The sequence below is a fragment of the Vulpes vulpes genome, chromosome X (genome assembly GCF_048418805.1).
Source record: "Vulpes vulpes isolate BD-2025 chromosome X, VulVul3, whole genome shotgun sequence".
Lineage (NCBI taxonomy): Eukaryota > Metazoa > Chordata > Mammalia > Carnivora > Canidae > Vulpes > Vulpes vulpes.
This window is the reverse complement of record NC_132796.1, coordinates 16,026,378-16,051,253: the sequence shown is the minus strand read 5'-3', so window position 1 is coordinate 16,051,253 and position 24,876 is coordinate 16,026,378. Positions and strand designations below refer to the sequence as shown.

General features: G+C 37.7%; 1 protein-coding gene across 22 annotated transcripts in view; it reads left to right on the top strand.

Moving 5' to 3' along the window:
- RPS6KA3 (ribosomal protein S6 kinase A3) overlaps window positions 1-23,364 on the top strand; it is a 1,133,953-nt gene extending 1,110,589 nt beyond the window's left edge. For 20 of the 22 annotated variants that reach the window (XM_072744446.1, XM_072744453.1, XM_072744445.1 and 17 more), the window contains 9 exons: window positions 137-261; window positions 3,104-3,229; window positions 5,946-6,035; window positions 7,994-8,152; window positions 9,674-9,835; window positions 13,157-13,233; window positions 13,980-14,097; window positions 20,807-20,947; window positions 21,979-23,364. In XM_072744446.1, coding sequence (XP_072600547.1) covers window positions 137-261; window positions 3,104-3,229; window positions 5,946-6,035; window positions 7,994-8,152; window positions 9,674-9,835; window positions 13,157-13,233; window positions 13,980-14,097; window positions 20,807-20,947; window positions 21,979-22,101 — 1,121 coding nt within the window. In that variant the 3' untranslated portion in view covers window positions 22,102-23,364. The remainder of the gene's footprint in view (window positions 1-136; window positions 262-3,103; window positions 3,230-5,945; window positions 6,036-7,993; window positions 8,153-9,673; window positions 9,836-13,156; window positions 13,234-13,979; window positions 14,098-20,806; window positions 20,948-21,978) is intronic. The other 2 variants (XM_072744460.1, XM_072744459.1) reach the window with 1 other exon arrangement.
- Window positions 23,365-24,876: the final 1,512 nt, after the last annotated feature.

Genomic DNA, 24,876 nt, shown 5'->3' with positions numbered 1-24,876 from the left:
TGAGTTATCCTGGAAGCCCTGGATGCCTAAAAAGTGGAATTCCAGAATAAGAGAAAGGTCATACTGTCAACAGTTCTTCTTCCCTTAACTTACCATTCAGAGTATTACCTTCTTAGTAATGTATTATTCTTTTCAGATTCACCTGGCATTCCACCTAGTGCTAATGCGCATCAGCTTTTTCGGGGGTTTAGTTTTGTTGCTATCACCTCAGATGATGAAAGCCAAGCTATGCAGACAGTTGGTGTGCATTCAATCGTGCAGGTGAGTGAATGTCTAAGTAATTTAAAATTTGAAATGTTGTAAGATATGATTCACTGTGTGAATAATTAGATTAGATTTGATCTGATGATTTTAAGTGAGCAGCTTAAAATACATTTTATATCATTGACTTACTCTTAGAAATTCCTTTCATATGCCTTTAAAAAGATAGGGTACCTGGGTGGCTCAGTTGGTTAAGTGGCCAACTCTTGATTTCTGCTCAAGTCATGATCTCAGTGTCATGAGATCAGGCCCAAGGCCAGCCCCACTACTTGATGGGAAGTCAGCTTGACATTCTCCCTCTGCCCCAGTGTGTGCACGTGCTCATGCTCAATACCTCTCTCTCTCTCTCTCTCTCCCTCTTTCTCTCTCTCATAAATCAATCAATCCATCTATCTATCTTTTTTTTAAAGATTTTATTTATTTATTTATTCATGATAGAGAGAGAGAGGCAGAGACACAGGCAGAAGGAGAAGCAGGCTCCATGCAGGGAACTCGACGCGGGACTCGATCCCAGGACTCCAGGATCGCGCCCTGGGCCAAAGGCAGGCACTAAACTGCTGAGCTACTCAGGGATCCCCCTATCTATATATCTTAAGGGAAAAAAGATTGCATGCACCAGAGTCCTGGATACTGATCTAACTTGAAAGGGGAATTCTAAGAGAGTTGAAATACATATCACCATCTTGTCTCTACACTCTCCTATGCCTCAAAATGTTTATCAGGCCTAATTTGTTTCATCTTCTGCCTCTGTCAGGTCAGCCTTGATGAACTAAGATCTCCTGGTTCCCTGATGGCTTGGAACAGGGCTCAGCAGATTTGTTCTGTAAGGGCCAGTTAATAAATATTTGAGGCTTTGTAGGCTATATGATCTCTGTTACAACTACTCAACTCTGACAGTGTAGCATAAAAGCAGCCTTGGACTGTAGCTAAATGAATGAGTGTGGCTGTGTGCCAATAAAACTTTATTTATAAAAACTAGTATTAAAACAGATTTGGTCCATAGGTTATACAGTTCGCCAACTTCTGCCATAGAAATGCATAAGAAATAAAAGTGAACTTCAGCCTTATATTTTCCAAGTTTTGTGTCCTTGTTCTTTTGGAGTCCCTGCTGCTATTTAATAGAAATGGTTATAGATACTACCTTAGGATGTCCCCCACCCCATTATCCCATCTGTGTATCAGAGTTGGAGAATGAGGTAAAAGCCACAGAAGCAGGTTTCCAGATGTCTGTATGCCTGTAACACGAGACTGAACTAGTAAATGTTATTAGAGGAACACAAGTAGTACAAACCATTAGATGTATTTCTTCCCATCCTAGTATCATGGAAAGATAAATTTAATTCATCTTCTGAATTACAGAGGGAACTAGATATATCTTTTGAAGCACTGATTGTTTTTAGGGCACTAATTAGTGCTTGGATTTGCTTAATGATGAATTTGCTTGAAGATGAAGTTGCTTTTGCTCTCAAGTTTTCTTCGCAAGTTAGTCATCTTGCTTTCCACTTTCTAGAAAACCAATTTAAACACTAGTTTTTAAATAAATTTCATGGTTAAAGTAGTTTGTTCCTTTTACTATAGCAAGCATGTGATGTATGGCAGGTTTTTAAGTTATAACTTCTGTACCTAACATAGAAATCACAAACATATATTCTACGGAATTCAAATTTTAACCGATACAGTTTGTAGACATTGGTAGGCAGGAGGCGGGTCTCCTTTCAGTATCGCCAAGGACAGCACAACTTCCCTCAGCCTGCTTATGAAACTACTAATTTACTAGGCATCATCCTACCATATGTTATCAGTCCTTAACCTATTAATAGCTTCTCTAGCAGAAATGTATTGAAGCTTTGACTTGAGAGTGGAAATGGAGGGCATGGCTACTGATAATCCACAATGACGATAATAGGTGTCACCTTCAAATACGTTATTTTTATTTAATCCTCACCATTACCCTCTAAGAAAACATAGTTTAGGGTTGCGCAGTCTGCAAGAGGAGCATCTGAGACAAGAATCCCGATGTTCTAATTCTGAATCCTCCTAAATCTTTTCTTCTATACCAGAGACTTTAAACTTCTCCCTAGGGATCCCTGGGTGGCGCAGCGGTTTGGCGCCTGCCTTTGGCCCAGGGCACAATCCTGGAGACCTGGGATCGAATCCCACGTCGGGCTCCCGGTGCATGGAGCCTGCTTCTCCCTCTGCCTGTGTCTCTGCCTCTCTCTCTCTCTCTGTGTGTGTGACTATCAAAAATAAATAAAAATTAAAAAAACAAAACAAAATAAATAAATAAACTTCTCCCTATTTGCAAAAGTACTTTAAAAGACCTAGCATCAGTTGGGGAGTGCAATAGGGCTCAGTCACAGGCAACCCCTTACCAAGTAACTCTGCATTTTCTGTTTTACATATTCAAATTTTTTAGCATAAGCTTTTTCTTAAAAGCCTATTTCTTGCTGTACATTTTATGGCAGACATTCTAAAATACACAGTTGTGGGGATGCATGGGTGGCTCAGTCGGTTGAGCATCTACCTTTGGCTCAATGCATGACCCTGGAGTCCTGGGATCGAGCCATACGTCGATCAGGGAGCAGGGAGCCTGCTTTTCCCTCTGCCTTTCTTTCTTTCTCTCTCTCTTTCTGTGTCTCCCTTGAATAAATATAAACTATTTAAAATAAATAAAATACACAGTTGTGGAAAAATAAATGCTGTAAAGATTCATTTTTAATTTTTGCTTATATTCCTTTTTATTGTTAATATCAACAATGCATAATGAGTAACATATTCCTCTATTATGAATTATACCATTGTCATTACAAAACTCTTTGTCAATTTATAATTGTGTTTGTAGCAGTTGCACAGAAACAGCATTCAGTTTACTGATGGATATGAAGTAAAAGAAGATATTGGAGTTGGCTCCTACTCTGTTTGCAAGAGATGCATACATAAAGCTACAAACATGGAGTTTGCAGTGAAGGTAAATATTTTTAGATTTAAAATTCAACTCTGGGGTGCCTGGGTGGCTCTGTTGGTTGAGCATCTGACTCTTAGCTCAGGTCTTGAACTCAGGGTCATGAGTTCAAGCCCCATGCTGGGCTCTATAGTACCTAAGGTCCTCTATGCCCAGCATGGAACCTACGTTTTAAAAATTAAGAATAAATTAAAAAATAAAATACAGCTCTAACAGTTGTTATTCACACATGTCAGTACAAGTTAAAATTAAATTTTTCTTTGGCAAATGTGCCTTTCATTTTTTTAAAAAGGTAAATTTAAATATCTGCCTAGCAACCTTCAGGAATCTCCATTTGGAACCATGGATTCACCTATAAACTAAAGGCAGGTAGCGTACCTTTGGTTTGCTCAAGGCAGTAGTACATCTGACTTGATTTTTAATAGCATCTTCTTACTCTAAAAAGTAATATGGGGGCATTTTGTGGTCTTGAGTGTCAGGGACTTCCTCAAGATTGTATGCCAGATTTTATGTGTTTACATTTTTCTGGCAAAAATGTTCATATTGTCCTTCACATATAAAAGGATCTGTGAACTGATAAAAGGAAAAGACCACTGTTACAAAATATATTATCATTAGCTGTTTTAATTTCATTGTTTCATTCATTGTTTTAATTTCATTCAAGACAATAAGAATTTTTGAAGCCAAATCATATGGCTCTATGATAAAGTTTGAATTACAGACCTGTAGCTGTAAGTGAAAAAATACTACATTCAAGTCTCTGCCTTTTCACTTCTTGGGATGGTAGTCACTGCTCTCCCAATACAAGCAATTTAAGTAATGTCTAAGGCTCTTAATTTATTTTGGACCTTAGAACTGGTCTGTAAGTGTGGGTAGCTCATGTTTACTTACTAGGAGAGAGGCATTAATTGTTTTTACTTCTGTATATCCATCCGTCTTTCTAGATATAATATGATTTCACTGTGCAAAAATAAAAATAAATGTGTTTTATATATGCATAGCAAATATCTATGAAAGACACATACATACACAAAAAATTGTTATTACTATTCTAAACTTGGATGTAATTGCTTTAAAAATCATCAGTGTCCAGCTTTCTGTCAGATATAAGGATAAACCATAGAAATGCATGTTAATTTGCTCTTCTCCTACTCATTGCTCTTAGTGAAATCTGGGGTACATAGGAATTTTCAGATTGCTTACGAGAAAGGAGAGAAGGTGAGTAATGCACATGATGGGCAGTTTAAGGATGTGTCTTGCCTCCATAAACACATCAGAAAAAGAGCAGAAATACCCTGAGGTCCCCTTTGAATTACAGAAACCAGGAACAGTATACCAAAACCTCAAGAATATCTTCAAGCTATTTGTGGATTCTTGTGACTTAAATTAGATTCATAAAATCAATCCCAGCACAGCTTCATTCTGCTGAAATTACCACAAATCTAAGATCTACAAACACAAGTATGTGATATAAGCTCTGCTCAGATTAGCAGATCAAAGAAAATGTTGCTAGGAGTAACACCTCCCAGTGTGTTCTGGTTTTCAAAAGACTAGTCCCAGATCATCTCCCTTAAATTAGGATGTCTATTCCATATACCTTTCCTCTTAATCAATCTATTTGCCTAATTCCACACTGTCATTTGCATTTGATTACAGTGTACACCTATGTTTGTACTCCCTGTTCTCCACATACAGAACTGTTTTACAACTAAATCCATTTCAGATAACAGATTTGATTCATACTTTGAGTTGCAAGCTTTTTCCTAGATTGCTGGAGCATTTGAGTATTTGTTGTGTACATTAATTACTAAGCTTTTTTAAAATTGAAAATATAAAGGTCACAAAATTTGTTTGAGACTACCTTCTGGACAAAAGAAAGCTGAACTTGTCCTTTTAAAAATATAATATCACTTTAACAGATTAAAACATTAAGAGATGTATTTTTAAGAAGCAGCTGACCTAAAAGGGTTGAAAAGCTACATTAGTATTTTATTTTATTTTTAAAGATTTATTTATTTATGAGAGAGAGAGAGAGAGAGAGAGGCAGAGACACAGGCAGAGGGAGAAGCAGGCTCCATGCCGGGAGCCCGACGCGGGACTCGATCCTGGGACTCCAGGATCGCGCCCTGGGCCAAAGGCAGGCGCCAAACCGCTGAGCCACCCAGGGATCCCCTACATTAGAATTTTAAAGGGCTTTATCATAATAATTAAACTTAACTCTAGCCAAGTAAAACTCTAGGTGTGGTTTCTCTGCTTAGCTTTCTGCCTAGCTTCAAAAATAAGCTTTTCTACTTAACTGTTAATTAATTTTTTATAAGTAGCTTACAACTAATGGGTTATTCCATTGAAGCATTTTATTAAAGGAAATAAAGTTAATTCAATAAACAGATGCTAGTGGCAGTATTATAGATACATCTTGTTCTTAATTATATGTATTGATAAGGGTTAGAAGTTGACTGAGTTTCCAAGGTTTTAAGACAATCGGGGATGGAAGAAAAACACCTTTTCTTGGGGCTTTTGAGTGTTTAGTAAGTCCTAAACTTAGACTGGCTTTCAAATTTTGATTAAACAGTCTGGCCAGGTACTAGAATAAAACTGGTTGGTAAATGGTTCATATGTCCAGTATTTATGTACGATAATACCTAAGGTCTGTAGCTGTGAATACTTAAGGTTCGTGACCTTCATAGTTCATGAGATTTTATTATAAATATTTGCCTTTTAGATTATTGATAAAAGCAAAAGAGATCCAACAGAAGAAATTGAAATTCTTCTTCGTTATGGACAGCATCCAAACATCATTACTCTAAAGGATGTAAGTAGTAGATTCTTGAACTCCAGTAATTTGAGTCACTTGTCCAGCTCACATTTGGAATGTTTTCAAATATCATGTGATAGACCAAGAACTTGATAATACTAAGTTTTTAAAAAATTGACTAAGGACAACATGTATAGCATAATTTCAGTTCTAAAGATAAACATGTTTAATTTTTGTACTTTTGCTTTAAGAAGAAAAGCATTGCTGACATTATTGCTTTTAATATCTATATTTATTGGAACATTTGGGTAGTGATTAGTATTAGGGATTGACTAGTCTCATGCTCCATGTTCTCCCCAGACTGTCTTCCATAGTACTGCCAGAGAGAGCAAACACTTGGATATAACCACGTTACTCCTCTGCCTACAGTTCATACCGTGCTTCACCTCCAGTCTGTCTTCCTCTGTCTGCAGTGGTTTTCACACTTCCTCTCATACCCCATGCTCCAACCATGGTGCATGTATATGCAACCATGTACATACACACCTTTAAACTTTCCTCCTTTTCTCATGCTGCTCTTTGAATTTATGATTTCCTCAATCAACAATACCACTTCCCTTCTTTGCCTGGCCAACTACCATACATCTAGAACTTTGCTAAAACATTACTCCCTCCAGGAAGCCTGTCCTGCCCATCACCACACCCCAGACAAGTGAGGTATCTTTTCCTTGCTACCTGTGGTTTTTATCATAACAGAGCTGTTGGCAAAGGGTGTGAACTCCCCAGACAGTATTAAATCTTCTCTTGCTGATGGTGCTCACATAGGCTCAAAGGCCGTATCAGAGTTGTAGACCTGATATGTCATGTGGCCAACTAAGCCAGAGGACTTCTAAGATACTTTTTGCCTTTCACCTCTGAGATTTTGTGAATTCCAAAGTTTAATCTCCCTTCTTACTAACCCAAACTCCCAGTTTCCTCAGATTAATTTATCACTGCATTGTTAGGAGAATGTTAGCTTGGTTCCATTACATGTGAAGCTGTGTAACTTAAGTGACTCTTTGATATAATCTCCAAGAATCCAACTAAGAAAATCAAAAAGGAGGTGTAGAAAATACTTTCTCTCATCCTTGCCTTAGAAATTCCCTAAGCTGTCACTGTTTTTACATCTTTCCTCCTTCCTTCATTTCAAATTCTAAAGTCTCTAAAATTCTCCCTACTTTTATTACAGCATCTCCAACATTTTTTTAAACTCTTGTTTCTATGTCTGTTTCTACTAGAATAAAAACATTGAGGATGGGTACCTTGTTTTCTCCATTTTAGGGGCCCCAGCACATGGTACCTCTTATAGAGCTAAATAAAAGTGTTCAGTAACCCTGTGGTGAGGGAGAATAAAAGGAACTGAAGTTTAATAAAGGGGTTATTTCAGTTTGGGATGGCCTGGAGTACAACTCCAAAATTACAATGAGCTTTCTATTTCTACGTTAGGAGTAAACTGATATACTTCTGTGGAGTTAGGTGGAATTTCTTTTCACTACTTAATCTTCCTACTTAATTCTTGCCACAACTTGTCTTTGAGTATAATCAAAACCAGAATAATTCATTGTACTGTGTATGTAAATACAAAAGTTCTGCAATTGTAGAAGTTCCAGGAAAATACAGACATGTGTCTTTATTCTAGTCCCTGCTGTCATCGGTAGATAGAAAGATCAAGAGAAACAAACCCTGAGAGCAAAAGTTCAGTGCTTCTTCATATACACTGCCCATAGTTACTTTGATTGCCATGACTTACGTTTCATAGAAGGAAATTACAGTTTATTTTTCTGACATTCAATCTAATCAATTCCTATTTTAATATTCTTGTATTTATAAAATTGTTTATAAATTTTATGCATTCTATTGACTGTGATCAGCAAAATTTTCCTTGACTATAAAATGAATTTTAATTTCTCTTGAATATGCTAAACTTTGTTCTGAGCTTCAAATAATTTTTTACATTTTGATCTTGAATTTTACAGGTATATGACGATGGAAAATACGTGTATGTAGTGACAGAACTTATGAAAGGGGGTGAATTACTGGATAAAATTCTTAGACAGAAATTTTTCTCTGAAAGAGAGGCCAGTGCTGTCCTGTTTACTATAACCAAAACTGTTGAATATCTTCATGCACAAGGGGTAAGTCTTTCCAACATTTTATATATACGTGTACCCACACAAACACACACACACATACATACACATACACCTTAACCTTTTTATTAACCTTTTCTTTCTTAATGTTTGGAATAAAATTATAAAGGTAGAAATTACTTTATGCATTGATGGAAAATAACTATTATTAGCTTAATTATTCTGCTGTTCTTCCTCTAAATAAACTTCTCCCACCGAACTTGAAGTGATACTTTGAAATCCTAACTTGTTTATATTAAATTCTTAGGCTTCCTAAGAAAAAGTAAGCGAGGTCTTCTGACCTAGAAGACCTATCACTGTTTTTGCTAGGCCACTCTGTACTCTTGAGAACTGGGTCTGTTGCAAGTTTAGAAGCAGAACCAAAGAATCATGGGTTATATTCAGTTATAAAAGGAAATTAAGGGCTTATTTCTTAAGGAGTTTATTTTCAATACATTATTCTCATTCTGTTTGTGTTTGCTCCTAGACGCTAACAAGTGGAATGTGTTAATTTCATCCTACAGCTTCTTGACTTCTAGCTGGTCAAGATTTGCCTAGTAACTAGCTCAAAATTCATGTGACTCTGTATTCTCTGAAGAATTGATGACTTTGCAGTCATCTGAGTCTTCTCTGTTCTTTTCCCATTGCATCAGCAGTAATTAGGTAATTAGTTGTCTGGAGAAATAATGTTCTCAATGTTAGGAACTAAAACTGAGGTGATTGATTAGAATCTAGACTCAGAATTCAGTAGTAGAAAAGACATAAATCTGATAAGGAATATCAGTAGGCTTATATGCAAGAGAAGTATTCAAGTAAGTAACTAAAGGGGGAAAATAATACAGAACTCTAAAGGAGTAATATCTTTTTGTATGTGTGACATTGTCACTTAGATCAAATAGACAATACTAAAAGTCTGGACTTTTTTTCCTTTTTACTCCTAAACCTCATGCCTGTTCCATTGAGCCTGTTAGCGCAAGTTTGTTGTATACCTCATCATACAAACTGTTTCCTGTACTTAGAATGACCATCCCCCACTGTCCTGGCTTGTTCATTCTATTCTTCAGGTCTTGGATCAGATGTTACCTCCTCTAGACACCCATCTCTAATCTGTTTATTCTCTGCCTCCCCACTACTATGTAAGCTCATAGCATGGAAAGGCAAAGATCTTATGTGTCTTGTTCACAATAGTTCCTTATATAATACCCTGGCACATGATAGGCATTCAATATTTGTTGAATGATTGAGTAACCTAGAGACAGATACTATTGCTATTTGCATTTTACCATAACCTACTTAATCAATTGGACAAAGAAGAGGGAAGTACATGCTGCTTTTTTCTTCCTCCTTTCCTTGTCTCAGTTCTGTATTAGAGAGTTATATTTACATTATCAGCATTTTATAATAAGATAATTTAAAGGTCAGCACTCATCATCTTGTTGAGTACGTTGCTTGTCAGTTTGTGAATAAAGAGCTTTCCATAATGGAAATGTATTGTTAATGTACCTCTTTAATTTGTATTTCAACCAGGTGGTTCACAGAGACTTGAAACCTAGCAACATTCTTTATGTGGATGAATCTGGCAATCCAGAATCTATTCGAATTTGTGATTTTGGCTTTGCCAAACAGCTAAGAGCAGAAAATGGTCTTCTCATGACTCCTTGTTATACTGCAAATTTTGTTGCACCAGAGGTAACTGTGAAATTATTTGCTTCCAGTATTTCAGTATATTTAAAAACTCATTTGGGGGCACCTGGGTGGATCAGTGGTTGAGCGTCTGCCTTTGGCTCAGGTCATGATCCTGGGGTCCTGGCATTGAGTCCTGCATCAGGTTTTCCACAGAGAGCCTGTTTCTCCCTCTACCTATGTCTCTGCCTCTCTCTGTGTGTCTCTAATGAAGGAAGGAAGGAAGGAAGGAAGGAAGGAAGGAAGGAAGGAAGGAAGGAAGGAATAAAATATTTTTAAAGCCTCATTTGCTGTGTTTAATATAGCATAGTTAATATTTGTTTAATTGAAGACTTACTGAACAAATAATTAAAATAAATGTCAGCTCTTTTTCTTCTGATGGCAATTCATCCTGTCCTCAGCCCCCTACTGCTTAGTCCACTATAATCCTTTCCTTGCTCTGCCTTCTGTCTTCCTACATAATCACACATCTGTAGAGGTCTACTATCACTAACACTTTTGTACTTGTGAGCGCATGGAATTAAACGGAAACTAGCTTATTCTCATTCTTTCCTAATCCTTCTAATTTCCTGGTTTAGTCACCATCTTCCTGTATTTCTGAGGCTAATGCATCATGGTCTCTTCTTGTATTTAGCTTCGTAACTAGGTATCATCTGTTATCCCCTAAAATCAATTCAAGGTTCTTCTGTTCACAGAACTACCATCTTAGCCCCTGCTTCCTTCACCATATCCCAAATGACTACTAGAGCCTAGCTGCACCCTGCTACCTCTCTGGTTCTGTGATCATTCTGTAGAAGAGCTCTACAGTGAGTTACTGAAGGCTTCTTCAAGCACTGCTTTGATCGAGTTGCTTCTTTTCCCCATTGTAGCAAATCTAAAATCCACTGCTTTATCCTCAAGATTTCTTCTTTTTATAATCACTGTTTAAAAAATATAACTATGAAATATGTAATAAAAAATAAGTTACCCCTAATATAGGGCTTATGTGCCGGTAACATATGTTAGCTGATTTCATCCTCACAAATACAGTTTACATATAATAATTTCTTCTCATCATAACAATGTGAAGCAAAACTTTCATTCAAATTTTACAGGAAACCAGGTGCACAGTGAGAGGTTATGTAATTTGAGGTCAGATTTGAGATTCGATCCCAGGCAATATGGCTGCAAAGTGTATGCTTTTACCATTAGATATTTCACCAAAAAGTGATAATAGTTGGTAATGTTAGGACACTTGGATTATAGAGCTGGATTTCCCCCTCTATTTTCTAAACTTTTTGTAATTTTATTACTTTTGAGATATAAAGACTACTTGCACCTGTTCTCCTGGTGGCACCAGAACTAATGAGGGACAGACTTTTTGCTTGTTTGTCCACATATCCACAGCTTCTGACACATACTGGTGTCCAAGCATGGTCACTTCATCTAGCCATCCTGTTTTTCTTCTTGAGTGTTTCATGCTTCAGATGAACAATCTGCTTCTGGAAATCACTATACAGCTGTTTTGCCTTTGCATGTTGAAATGAAAGTTTTTGCTTTAAAACCGTTTTTTGCTTCAAAGCCTCTAAATTCATCTTCTTAAGGAAATCTTCCATGATTACATTCTCCTTAGACTTGACTTTTTAACTCTGTCTCGACTTACCACTTAATCACCCAAGTTAAAACTTAGAAGTCTTCCTGAAATCCTCCTTCTCCATTATTTCTCTACATCTGGTCAGTCACCAAACCCTTTCCACTCTGATTTCTGAATATTCTAGATCTCTTTTCCCTTTCCTTATACATCCCATCTCAACTGAGTCCTTCCTATTTTATTTTTACATTTTTTTCTCTCCATGTCGTGCCTTAGTGTGGTTCCTCGGAGCCTTTCACTTAGTTTTCTACAAATTGCCTCCTATCAGATGGCCTTGTTTCCAGTCTGTCTTTTTGCCAGCATTTCCTCTATTCCTTGAGTTTCTCTTTTGGTACACACATCTACTTATTTTTATTTCCCTGTTTAATGCTTCAATGACAACAGATTGCCTACAGGAAAATATTTTAATTCCTTAACAAGATATTTATAAAAGTCCTTCTTAGTTCTCTCTGGTGTCCCTACCTGGACACTTGGTCACACTGAATCCTTGCCTGTCCTTAAGCATGCTCTGCTCTCCTTGACTCTGCCCTTTAAGTGTCATCTGCTCTCCTCTGCCTCCTCCCTTTACCTCTCAAATTCTTATAGTCCCAGTACAAGAAGGCTATAGCCTTCCTTCTCTCTCCATATTAAGAATGAATTGTTTTGGGGCTCCTGGGTGGCTCAGTCATTTAAGCATGCAACTCGACTTCAGCTCAGGTCATGGTCTCAAGGTTGTGCTATCAAGTCTCTTGTGGGGCCCCATGCTCAGCAGGGAGTCTGCTCAAGATTCTCTTTCTCCCTTTGCCCTTCCCCCCACTCACTCTCATGTGCTCTATCTCTAAAATAAATAAATAAATCTTTAAAAACAAAAAAGAATGGTTTCCTCATCTTTCTACCCATAGCACCTTAGGCATAATTTTGTTATAATACTTAACATGTTGAATTATTAACTATATATATGTTTATTTCCCCTGCCATATTTTAATTTTCTTAAGGAAGCAAGAGTGTTTTGAATTTATCACTGTTCAAGCCTGATAATAGTTGTTGATTACTAAATGCTCAAGTGAATTATATTTTATATATGTAAAAGTATAATTTTGCACTGTATCATTTGTACTTTTATATGTTCCTAAAAGTTCTATTTTATATAACCATTTCTGCAGCCTCATACAACATGAATATAAATTCATTTAAATAAGAAACTTGAGGGGATCCCTGGGTGGCGCAGCGGTTTGGCGCCTGCCTTTGGCCCAGGGCGCGATCCTGGAGACCCGGGATCGAATCCCACATCAGGCTCCCGGTGCACGGAGCCTGCATCTCCCTCTGCCTGTGTCTCTGCCTCTCTCTCTCTGTGTGACTATCATAAATAAATAAAAATTAAAAAAAATAATAATAAAATAAATAAATAAGAAACTTGAAAGCAGAGGACAAAAAAGAAACTTCCCTTTAGTTTTATAGTCCTCTATATGCCATGATGGCACTCAATAAATGCTAATTCAAATACCGAAACTAAATTTATATGTATATATATATGTAATATATATATAATTACTTATAGAATATTCTAGAACAGGATTAATATATTGCCTTTTTGTTAATCATGTTCTGTTGAGGTTTTTCTTAACTACATTGATAGAAGATATAGTATAGTTCGGCCTATTCTAATCTCTAAATTCAAATCTCGGTGGTATGTTAATACTAATTTTTACTTTTTCTAGGTTTTAAAGCGACAAGGCTATGATGCTGCTTGTGATATATGGAGTCTTGGTGTCCTCCTCTATACAATGCTTACTGGGTGAGTGAACCATATTTTGTAAGCATTTATTCATCAATATATTGTTCAAATTATCTAGTTTTATTTTTTTAATCTCTGTGTTGTAGTATCTTCTTTTCATGTTATCTAATAATACAGTCCTGTGGGTGTGTGTCTCTTTATATATACTACATTTATAACTATATCATTACTGGGGATCCCTGGGTGGCTCAGCGGTTTAGCGCCTGCCCTTGGCCCAGGGCGTGATCCTGGAGTCCCGGGATCGAGTCCCACGTCAGGCTCCCTGCATGGAGCCTGCTTCTCCCTCTGCCTGTGTCTCTGCCTCTCTCTCTGTCTCTGTCTCTCTCTCTCTGTGTCTCTCATGAATAAATAAATAAATCTTTAAAAAAATAAATAACTATATCATTACTGATTTTCTATAATGTACCATTTATTAATGTCTTAAGGTCTTAACTTGATTTTTTCCATTACCTTTTTTGTACACTTATGTTGTAAACATACACTATTTTAAATATTTTATTCTAATGTGTCATATCTTAAAACATTTATATTATCATATATTAAGTCTAATTAATATTTCATAGCTTATACCTTGACCTGATGCTTTATGGAGCTTCATGATGTTGATATTTTTCACTTTAGGAGATTTCAGTAAAGTATATTAATTAAATTAACCAGAGTACTCTTGGATACTACAAATAAATGTGAAGATTACCTACAAAAAAAGAAATTTTACTCATTAACATTTTAATTTCATTATAAATTAGTTACACTCCATTTGCAAATGGCCCTGATGATACACCAGAGGAAATACTGGCACGGATAGGCAGCGGAAAATTCTCACTCAGTGGTGGTTACTGGAATTCTGTTTCAGATACAGCAAAGGTAAGTATGGCTTCCTATTATAAACTTTTGAGAAAATAATTTTTCATAGTCCCTAGTGAGAAAGAAAATATCAGTTACAAACTTTTGTTTATAAAGTATTATTTTGAAGTGATGTTACCAAATAACTTGAACTCAAAAATGGACCAATTATTTTGTTTCCCAGAAGGTAATGGCTTGGCTTTATTACCTGTACATCTAAAACTACTTCTTGCTGACAAACATGATGAATAATAATGATTGTATAAGAAACTCTTTTAACAGTAGAGAACAGGGATGCCTAGGTGGCTCAGCGATTGAGCATCTGCCTTTGGCTCAGGACATGATCCCAGAGTTCGGGGATCAAGTCCGGCATCGGGCTCCCTACATGGAGCCTGCTTCTCTCTGCCTGTGTCTCTGCCTCTCTCTCTCTCTGTGTCTCTCATGAATAAATAAATAAAATCTTAAAAAAAACAATGGAGAACAAACTGAGTATTGATAGAGGGAGGGGTTGGGGAATAGGCTAGATGGGTGATGGGTATTAAGGAGGTCACTTGTGATGAGCACTAGGTGTTACATGTAAGTGATGAATCACTAAATTCTACTTCTTTTAAAGACTTTATTCATTTATTTATGAGACACAGAGAGAGAGAGATTGAGGCAGAGACACAGGCAGAGAGAGAAGCAGGTTCCATGCAGGGAACCCGATGTGGGACTCGATCCCGGGACCCTGGGATCACGCCCTGAGCCGAAGGCAGACGCTCAACTGCTGAGCCACCCAGGCATCCCTAAATTCTACTTCTGAAACCATTATTATACTGTATGTTAACTAACTAGAATTTAAATAAAAATTTGGAAGAAAAAATACAAATCTGTTAACCAAAATAATAATAATGGTGGTGGTAATCTTCATGATTTGTGTGTCTGTTCTGTGCCTCACACTGCACTTCACCTAAATCATCCCATTTAATCCTCTTAACAAACCCTATAAAATAGGTGGTAGTATTCTCGTTTCACAGAAGGAAGCAAGGCCAGAATTTTTGTGTCATTTTGTCCGTGGTTACATACTGGGAACATGTGGGTGCTTCAAACTAAGCAGTTGGTTCCAAAGCCCTTGTTCCCTAGAATAACTGCACCATGTTCTATTTTTGACCAATATTATGTAGAAAAGGGTCTCATCTTTTTCACAGTAAATGGTAGTATAGTTTTATAGTGTCTGCTTGAAATCCATTTGAAAAGCCTTTCTCACCGGAAGATCTGCCATCCTCTGCCAGACTTGCTTTCCAACTCTGCTCTAGTTTTACTTTATTCATAGAAAATGCTCTTTTAAAAAGAAGAGTGAAAAATTTAAAAATCAGAAAAGAAGAGCCAAGTTTTCTACTTCCAAATAAGAAAAACATAGAGGAGATAAAGAAGACACGTAGTGGTAGAAGTACTTGCTGATTTCTCTGAGAAGAGGAAGCCTGAATTGAGATGATTGCATAAGTAAATAGGGTATTTCAAAAAAGTAGGCTAATACTTTTGGCATAGAGATGAAGCCTCTGTTAAATGATGTCTGTATAGATAATATTTGGCTTTGTATCTGATTTAAAATGAAATATTAGCCTTTTCCTTTTTTTTTAAAGGAATCTTTTCAATTTATTATTATTATTTATTTATGATAGTCATACAGAGAGAGAGAGAGGGACAAGGCAGAGATACAGGCAGAGGGAGAAGCAGGCTCCATGCACCGGGAGCCCGATGTGGGATTCGATCCCGGGTCTCCAGGATCACGCCCTGGGCCAAAGGCAGGCGCCAAACCGCTGCGCCACCCAGGGATCCCCGCCTTTTCCTTTTTTTAACCAATATTTCTTAAACCAGATGATTCATTTTTCTGGGACTTCTTTTTATTTTTATTTTTTTAAAGACTTTATTTATTTACTTGACAGAGAGCGAGAGAGATCACAAGCAGAGGAAATGGCAGGCAGAGAGAAGGAGAAGCAGATTCCTCGCTGAGTAGGGAGCCTGATAGGGGGCTCAATCTCAGGACCCTGGGATCATCACCTGAGCTGAAAGGCAGACACTTAGCCAACTGAGCCACCCAGGCGCCCCCTATGATTTCTTTTTTTAATCCATGTATTAAGCACCTACAACATGCTTAATACGTGAAGGTCCAGGAATCAAAGACATGACTGAGAGAATTCCTTATCTCAGGAAGCTCATAGTCTAGTTGGGAGATCACCAAAAGTATACAGTACAGTGTCATGTATGCTGTTACAGTGGTACATTTTTTGTGTTAAAGAAGTTCACAGATGGTGCTCAGTCAGAAAGATTTCCCAGAAAGCTTTCAAGAAGCAATGAAGGGATTTTCCTGGCAGCTTTACGGAGCAGAAGGATGTATTCTATCCCAGGCTGAGGGAGCAACACATGCTATTTGTGGTCAGGACAGCCTGAAAATGACAGAATGCCTCCAGGTTGCTGCGCACAGTTTGTTGTGACTAGGACAGGGTACACGTGAGAAGGTAGCTGATGAACCCAAATTATGAAAGGCTTTGTAGATTATGCTCAGGATTTCAGGTTTATTCTAGATGTTGGAAAACTGTTGAAAAATATTAAGCACTGTAGTGATCAGATTTTTCTTTTTCAAGTTTATTCTGTGGAGCAGTAATTCTTATCGCTGGAGTCTGCCGGAAATTGTCATGGTTGGTTATGAGGCAGGCATATCAAGTAATGTCACAAAATAAAGTGTCAGAGCTTACCCATCACTTCTTTTTATTTTTTCAAAGATTTTATTTATTTATTTGAGAGGAAGAGAACGAATGATTTGGGGGAAGGGACAGAGGGAGAAGCAGACTTCCTGTGGAACAGGTTGCCTGACATGAGACTCAATCCCAGGACCCTGGGATCATGACCTGAACCGAAGGCAGATGCTTAACTGATTGAGCCACTCAGGCGCTCCCATCACCTGCTTTTTAAATAAATTATAGAGATAACCTTAATGTGCTTTAATTTCCATAATTTGATTCTCATTAACTTGTATTCTAGTATGCTTTTTTTGAATGAAAGAAAGACCAGGCAGCCCCGGTGGCGCAGCAGTTTAGCGCCGGCCACCTGCAGCCCAGGGCATGATCCTGGAGACTCGGGATCGAGTCCCACATCTGGCTCGCTGCATGGAGCCTGCTTCTCCCTCTGCCTGTGTCTCTGCCTCTGTGTGTGTGTGTGTGTGTGTGTGTGTGTGTCTTTCATGAATAAATAAATAAAATCTTAAAAAAAAGAGAGAGACAGGTGAGGATGAGATAAAAATAGAGTGTGAAAAATTGAATCTCACAGCCTTATTACTGATAACTTTTGTTAATTTGTCCAGATAAGACCTGAGATTACAAGCATGTGGTATAGTGAATACCCCCACAAAATTGAGAGGGAGGGTTCTGTCTGATGTGTTGCCTCAAGAGCAAGCTGCACATGTGAATGTCATTAGTCATATGGACCATATGTGTCATGTGTGGCTTTGAGAAGAAAAGTACTGTCACTACAATTTAATAGGCACTTATATGCCAAGAACTGTGCTAACTTATACCTACACTATTTCATTCAGTCCTTACTGACCTAACATTAGGGGATTTAACTTGTAAGGTTTTGCAACGTTTCAGGTCACAAATGATAAAGACCTAAACTAGAGAAGTTGTAGCAGCATTTGAGCCAAATGGAAGAGAAATTTAGGAGGCAAATAGACTTGGTAGTTAATTGGACATAAGAAACAAGGGGCACCTGAGTGGTGCAGTTGGTTAAGCATCTGATTCTTGGTTTCTACTCAGGTCATGATCTCAGGGTTGTCAGATCGAGCCCCACATTGGGCTCCATGCTGAGCATAGTTTGCTTGAGATTCTTTCTCCTTCTCCCTCTGCCCCTCCCACTTGTGCGCTTGCTTGCTCACTTGCTCTGTCGCTCTCTCTCAAAATAAATAAGTAAATCTTAAAAAAAAAAGAAGAAGAAGAAGAAGAAGGCATGAGCAAATAGTAAGCATGTAGTCCACATTTCCACCTCAGACTAATGAGTAGGTCGTGGTTTCCTTCACCAAGATGTGGAATACAAAAGTAGTTTTGAGAGGAGTGATAATTACAGATTTGGACATTAAGAATTTGAAACACAACTGTAATACATAATTAAGAGATGTATGTCCATTAGTCAACTGATTATATGGATGCGGATCTTAGGAGAGAAGTCTTGGGTGGACAGTGGAGTTAAGAGTTGTCATCATCTGTATTAACTAAAGCCATGAGCACAAATGAGCTTATCTGAGCAGAATGATGAGAGCTGTGGAAGGAATGAACAGACTTTGGTTGTGCCCTGGGCACTTTTGCAACCTTTTATGTACTTGAAGCACATTTTCCCACTTTAAGAATTTGGAAGGGGAGTTCCTAATTGTTTTACTTCTTCTAATTTTGCTCAGTAACTTATTCCTGTTCTTAGCTGTTAATGATAACTAAAAATAAGAAACTGTAAATATCTGATAGCAGAGGCATACTTAGAATAACATCTTGATTCCCAGTACTAGTCATCCACCAGGTTCTGTTGGTTCTTTCTCTTAAGTACCTCAATTTCATACATATTTCTCCATCTCTCTCTTTTTTTTTTTATTTCTCCATCTCTTATACTGCCCTGAAGCCATCATCTCTCACCGGTCTCACAATGGAGTCTCCAGGCTTGCACCCTCCAATCCATTGTCCTCCACACTTAGTGAGCTAAAGTACAAGCCTACCTCTATCACTCCTTTGCTTTAAATGATTTCTTACCTCCAAAGTCCAGATTTGCTAATGTAGCTTACAAGGGCCTTCATGATCTGGTCCCTTTTCACCTTTCCCACTTAATTGCTGCCATGTTCTACTTGGCAGTTTTTGCTACAGCCTCACTGCACTCCTTTCAGTTCCTTAATTATGGCATGTTCTCCTCCCTGAGGGCTTTCCTCAAAACACACTCAGCTCTATCTTGCTGAATTGCTCTGTATCCCCTTCCTCTTTTCTAACCCATCTACTGCTCATCCTTCGGGTCTCACATTCCTCTAAAGTCACTTCTAAGCCACCCCATCCTGTACAGGTCAGGTGTTTCTTTGTGTTCCTCTAGCTATACCTCTTCATTCATCCCTTCAAAGAATTTACTGTTTGCTTTGTAATTGATTCTTTGTTTCTCCTTCACTGGGCTGCAAGCTTCATGAGGTCAGAGTTCATTTCTATCTTGTTTGCTGCTAAATACCCAATGCCTAGCAGAATACCTGGCCTTTAACAAATACTTAATAGACACATTTTGAATGAAAAATTAAGTGGTAGATGGCTTTCATAAATCATAACTGTTATTTTGGAGAGTATAAAACTATCTAGCAATTATATGGATCTATATTCCATGCATAGAAAAACATTTGGAGAGATAAAAAGCATTTGTCTCTGAAAGAATCAGATTCTGGGAGTTCTTCATGTTCTTTTGCTTCTCTGTTTTTCTGATTTTTTTTTATAATTCCTGTGAGATGCCCATGAAGTGGAAAAAATAAAAATAACTCTAATCTGGGACGTCTGACTGGCTCAGTCAGTGGAGCATGGAACTCTTGATCTTGGGGTTGTGAGTTCAAGCCTTGTGTTGGGCATGGAGCCTACTTAAAAAAAATAACTCTAATCTTTTGGAGGGGGCATTTGGAGCCCTCTAATTAAATTCCTATTATTGGACAGTTATGTTCTGCTTTTCGTTATTTGATAATAACAAAAAAGTCTTTAGCTGAAAATGTACTTAGAAATAAACTTACTAGGGCACCTGGGTGGCTCAGTGGTTGAGCATCTGCCTTTGGCTCGGGTCATGGTCCCGGGGTCCTGGGATTGAGTCCCGCATCAGGCTCCCCACACGGAGCCTGCTTCTCCCTCTGCCTGTCTCTGCCTCTGTGTCTGTCATGAATAAATGAATAAAATCTTTCAAAAAAATAAATCTACAAAAGTATAGAAAAATCAGAATATCTCAGTGAAAAAAAGAGCCAAAGTACTTAAAGATATGTAAATATGGTAAATTTACTCTTTGTAATGCACCAAAACTACTGTTAGGGAGGAGAAAAACAGGTTTTTGCTTTTTCATTCTTTTTAATATTTATTATTATTCTTTAAAAGCATTTATTATTTTTTTTAAAGAAATTGTCATGTTGGGGGCACCCAGGTGGCTCAGTCAGTTAAGTATCCGGCTGTTGATTTCAGCTCACGTCATGATCTCAAGGATAGAGTCCCATGTCAGAGAGTCTGCTTGAGATTCTCTCCTTCTCCCACTGTCCCTCCTCCTGCTTGTGCTCGCTTGTGTGCACACACATGCGTGCTTGCCTGCTCTCTCAAATAAATAAATTTTTTAAAAAAGAAAAGAGGGATCCCTGGGTGGCGCAGCGGTTTGGCGCCTGCCTTTGGCCCAGGGCGCGATCCTGGAGACCCGGGATCGAATCCCACGTCGGGCTCCCAGTGCATGGAGCCTGCTTCTCCCTCTGCCTGTGTCTCTGCCTCTCTCTCTATCTCTCTGTGACTATCATAAATAAATAAAAAAGTTAAAAAAATTTTTAAAAAAATAAAAAAGAAAAGAAATGGTCATGTTGACCAAATTGCCTTGAACCCCAAAGTTTGGTACCAGGAGAAAATAGTGTCATAGAAGCTAAGGAAGAATGCTTACCAGTATCAAGTGCTATAGAAAAACAGAAAAGTTTAAGATTGTTTTATTATTATTATTATTCCCATTACAGGACCTAGTGTCAAAGATGCTTCATGTGGATCCACATCAGAGACTGACTGCTGCCCTTGTGCTCAGACATCCTTGGATTGTCCACTGGGACCAACTGCCACAATACCAACTAAACAGACAGGATGCACCCCATCTAGTCAAGGTGAGCTGCCCCACTCAGGCACTGTTTTCTGCATGTCCTCCCAGAGAGTGTGAGCCTCCCTCTCCATGTCTGTAGCATCTTTCCCTTTCGCTCAGCCTGCATCCATTTCTCAAGTGAGATTCTCTTACAATGAGTGGTTTAGAAAAGAAAAGGTCAAAATATTGACCTTTGCGCCAAAATATTATAAAACTACTTTAAGAATGACTTCTGAGGGATGCCTGCATAGCTCAGTATTTGAGCGTCTACCTTTGGCCCAGAGCGTGATCCTGGGATCCTAGGATCAAGTGCGAGTCCTGCATCAGGCTCCCCACAGTGTCTGCTTCTCCCTCCGCCTATGTCTCTGCCTCTCCCTTTGTGTCGCTCATGAAGAAATAAATAAAATCTTTAAAAAAAAAAAAAAACAACGACTTCTGAATTTATCAATCAGATAAGCTTATGGATTTCCTAACTTTTATTTATACTTTTCTTTCTTATGCAAAACCCAGAGCAAACTAGGTTGTCAGCAGTGGCAAAACAAGTTCTAAAAGAGCATGCTTTGCGGCTTCTCATATTAAAGGATTGCAAAGAAACAAAATGTCAGGATTCCTGGGTGGCTCAGTGGTTGGGCGTCTGCCTTCGGCTCAGGGTGTGATCCTGGTCCAGGGATCAAGTCCCGTGTTGTGCTCCTGGTGAGGGGCCTGCTTCTCTCTCTGCCTATGTCTCTGCCTCTCTTTCTGTGTCTCTCATGAATAAATTAATAAAATCTTTTTTAAAAAATGTCCAGTAGTCCTGAGAAAAGTGAGGACTGCTTGTTATAGGCATATCCCTGTCCTTTCTCATCTATAAGTTTAGCCTCCCACATTTGCCTTTTTAATTTTAATTAGATCAGAGGGTTTGACCAGTATGGTTATTTTCATTATGAGCCCAATTAAATCTATATAAATTTTCATGTGAAGAAATTATCTAGGGGGAAAGAAATTTCCATTTCATATTCTGTGTACTTGTGACTACCCATTGTCGTTTGTGTTGTGACCTTTCTTTCCTGTTTTCAGGGTGCTATGGCAGCTACATACTCTGCTTTAAACCGTAATCAGTCACCAGTTTTGGAACCAGTAGGCCGCTCTACTCTTGCTCAGCGGAGAGGTATTAAAAAAATCACCTCCACAGCCCTGTGAAGTGACCTCAGTGAGATATTTGGTACCATGGTGTAAGCTGATAGCACAAGTTCTGGCGACAGGTAGCACATACCTGAGAGACACCTGCAAGCACACACTGTCCCAGCTGGTACCCATAATGCTGCTGCTCCTGCTGCTGCTCCTGCTTCCGTCTCTTCTCGCTTTAAATGATTGTTAGCAAGTTAGATTTTCCTGGAGCTTCGGATGAAATGAAAATGGAAACATGATGAAGACATATTCACTGAATCAACAAGAATAATGAACATATGAATACCACCTAAAAATACACTGAATAAAGTACTCTACACCATATAGCATTATTTTTATAGGAAATATTTCATGTCCCTGAAATATTCTTTGTTAGTTATAGGGATGGACAGTTTATGTTAAGCACTTAGCTTAAACAATCCGTTTCTATTAGCACTGTATCCCTTGTGCCATCCAACATTTTGTATGTTTTTGTAAACAGTTCATATACAGTACATTTCTGTACTGCTTTCTTTAATGTATACATGCTTTGTTTAACTTGGAATCTATTATTATTAATCAATTGACTATTAAATCTGGTTAAATAGTTCACCTGGATTAACAGTATTGTTGGACAGCCCTAAAAATGGCCAGATTGTGGAACAGCTGTTGAATGTAATACTTGCAAAATGTACATATCTTTCCCCATGTCTGTTTCACTGGTTCCTTCATTTGTTTGTTTCTTAAAGTCAGGTGCTTTGTCAGACTAACCTAGAGAGCTGTTATGGTAGAGAAAGTTATCACATGTGTGTGGCATGACATCAAGAGTACACCTATGAAGTTAGTCCATATACGTTGCAACTCCTTAGGGTTCTTTTTTCCTTAATTAAGGAAGTAGTTCTTGCACTTTTGAGCTTGAATAGTATCCATATTTAGTATTTGGCATATAATTTGGGATTTTGCCAATATACATCAAAGGCCTTTAAGAGTAATGGTGAAGAGATTGGTGAAGGAAAACTTAGCAACAGGTCATACAAGTCCCATTAGATCTTTCATGTTTAAATAGATCAAATTGCAGAATTTAGGATATGAATAACAGGATACCTGTTCTTATATACCTGCAAGAAAAGTATGGTTTTTTTTTTTTTGGAAAAAAGGTAAATCATAATGAGTTCTATCCCATTACAATGCTCTATATTAAACACTAATTTGAATGTAATAAAGGCCACCAGCCTCTCTATGAAATTGGATTTAAACTTTCTTATTTGAGGGAATAAAACATTCTTGATCAAACAATACCTGTTCTCACCTGAAATCATAGCTGAGGTAGGCTAAGTGAATGTTCACCATTGAGTGTTTCCTGAATTCCTTCTGATGATTTTTAGCCATATAATGCTTCCTTTAACTTCAGAAATGATCAGCTTTCATGGTGGTCACTTGGGTCTGCTTAGATTACAGTGTTCATTATCTACATCTAATTTGGGTAGTTTCCACAATTTTATTTGATTAAAGAAAACTTTGTATCCATTATTACCTGTATTTTGGTCAAGCTACCTAGCATACATTGATATGTAATATGAAAAACATGAACATGGAAAAAGTGATTTAACTTAACCTTATCAAGAATGTGCCCAACAGATCTTTCTTACTCATGTACTGAGCCATTTACATCAGAAGTCTTTTTACCTGCCCGAAGCTTTAAATCTTTCTTTTAGAGTACAAAGCCAAGAAAACATACTTTAGTTAAATGTCTTAGAAGCCACTTATTATTCCTTAATTTCTCTTCTTTGCAACTAAAGAGAAAGGGAAAATCTATAACATTCGTTTTGCTTAAGTGACACAAAATGATTACTGCACAGAAATCAAATGTAAGTTTATCTTCTAAATTAAAAAAAATGTATAGGAAGAGGGATTCAGAAGATCTAGATGGGGAAAGTACTTTTAAATTCTTGAGTACATGAATGCTAACTATCAAAAATTGCTTCCCATTGCCTAGAAAGAAAACTTTTTTTCTCTCTTTCTCTCTCTCCTCTATTCAGTGTTTCAAACCACAACCATCCCAAATTCTTGTTGCTTTTAAAAATGTTAATGTAACTCTGGGCAAAAAAAAAAAAAAAAAGATTTTCAAATTTTGGACACTGATGCTATTCCATAATTGCTTAGGTGTATTGTCCATCATAGTCTTAGAACCAGAAGTAAATGTGTAAATCCTTATAAATTGTCTAGTCCAACTTTCTCATGTTGCATGTAAAGAACCTAAGACCCAAAGCAAAGACTAGAATCCTTAACTTCTCATTCAGTTTTTTCCCCCTCATAACACCATGCTGCATTCCCTTCATATTATCACCCAACCAGGAACAGAGTTGTCCAAAAAATATATATTTCTCAGGACAATATTCTACTGGTATATGAATGCCAAGCTTATTGCTTTCAAAGATAGTTTCTTCTTTGCCTACTCCAGCTACCAGTTTTATTGGAGAAAACCAAGTTGTATGTACACAAAACTGAAGGCTTTTGCCTAAAATGCATTTCATGAGCTTAATTTATTTCATCTGTAGTCCTGGTGTTCCTATTTCCTTTGACTTAAGGCAGACAGACTTGGCCAACAGTTGTGTTCTAAATATAGTGCTTGTACTGGGTTTACCTTTCCATTAATTACTGAGTCCAGTTCCTCTGGGCCCTTCACCAGTTAGTTCTTCTAGTTACCAGGGCTTCTCCCAGAAGGTTTTAGTTCAGTCTTAATGATTATTTTAATGCTAAAGAAGAAACTAAACCATCAGACCACTTTTACAAACCTCCTCTTAGCCT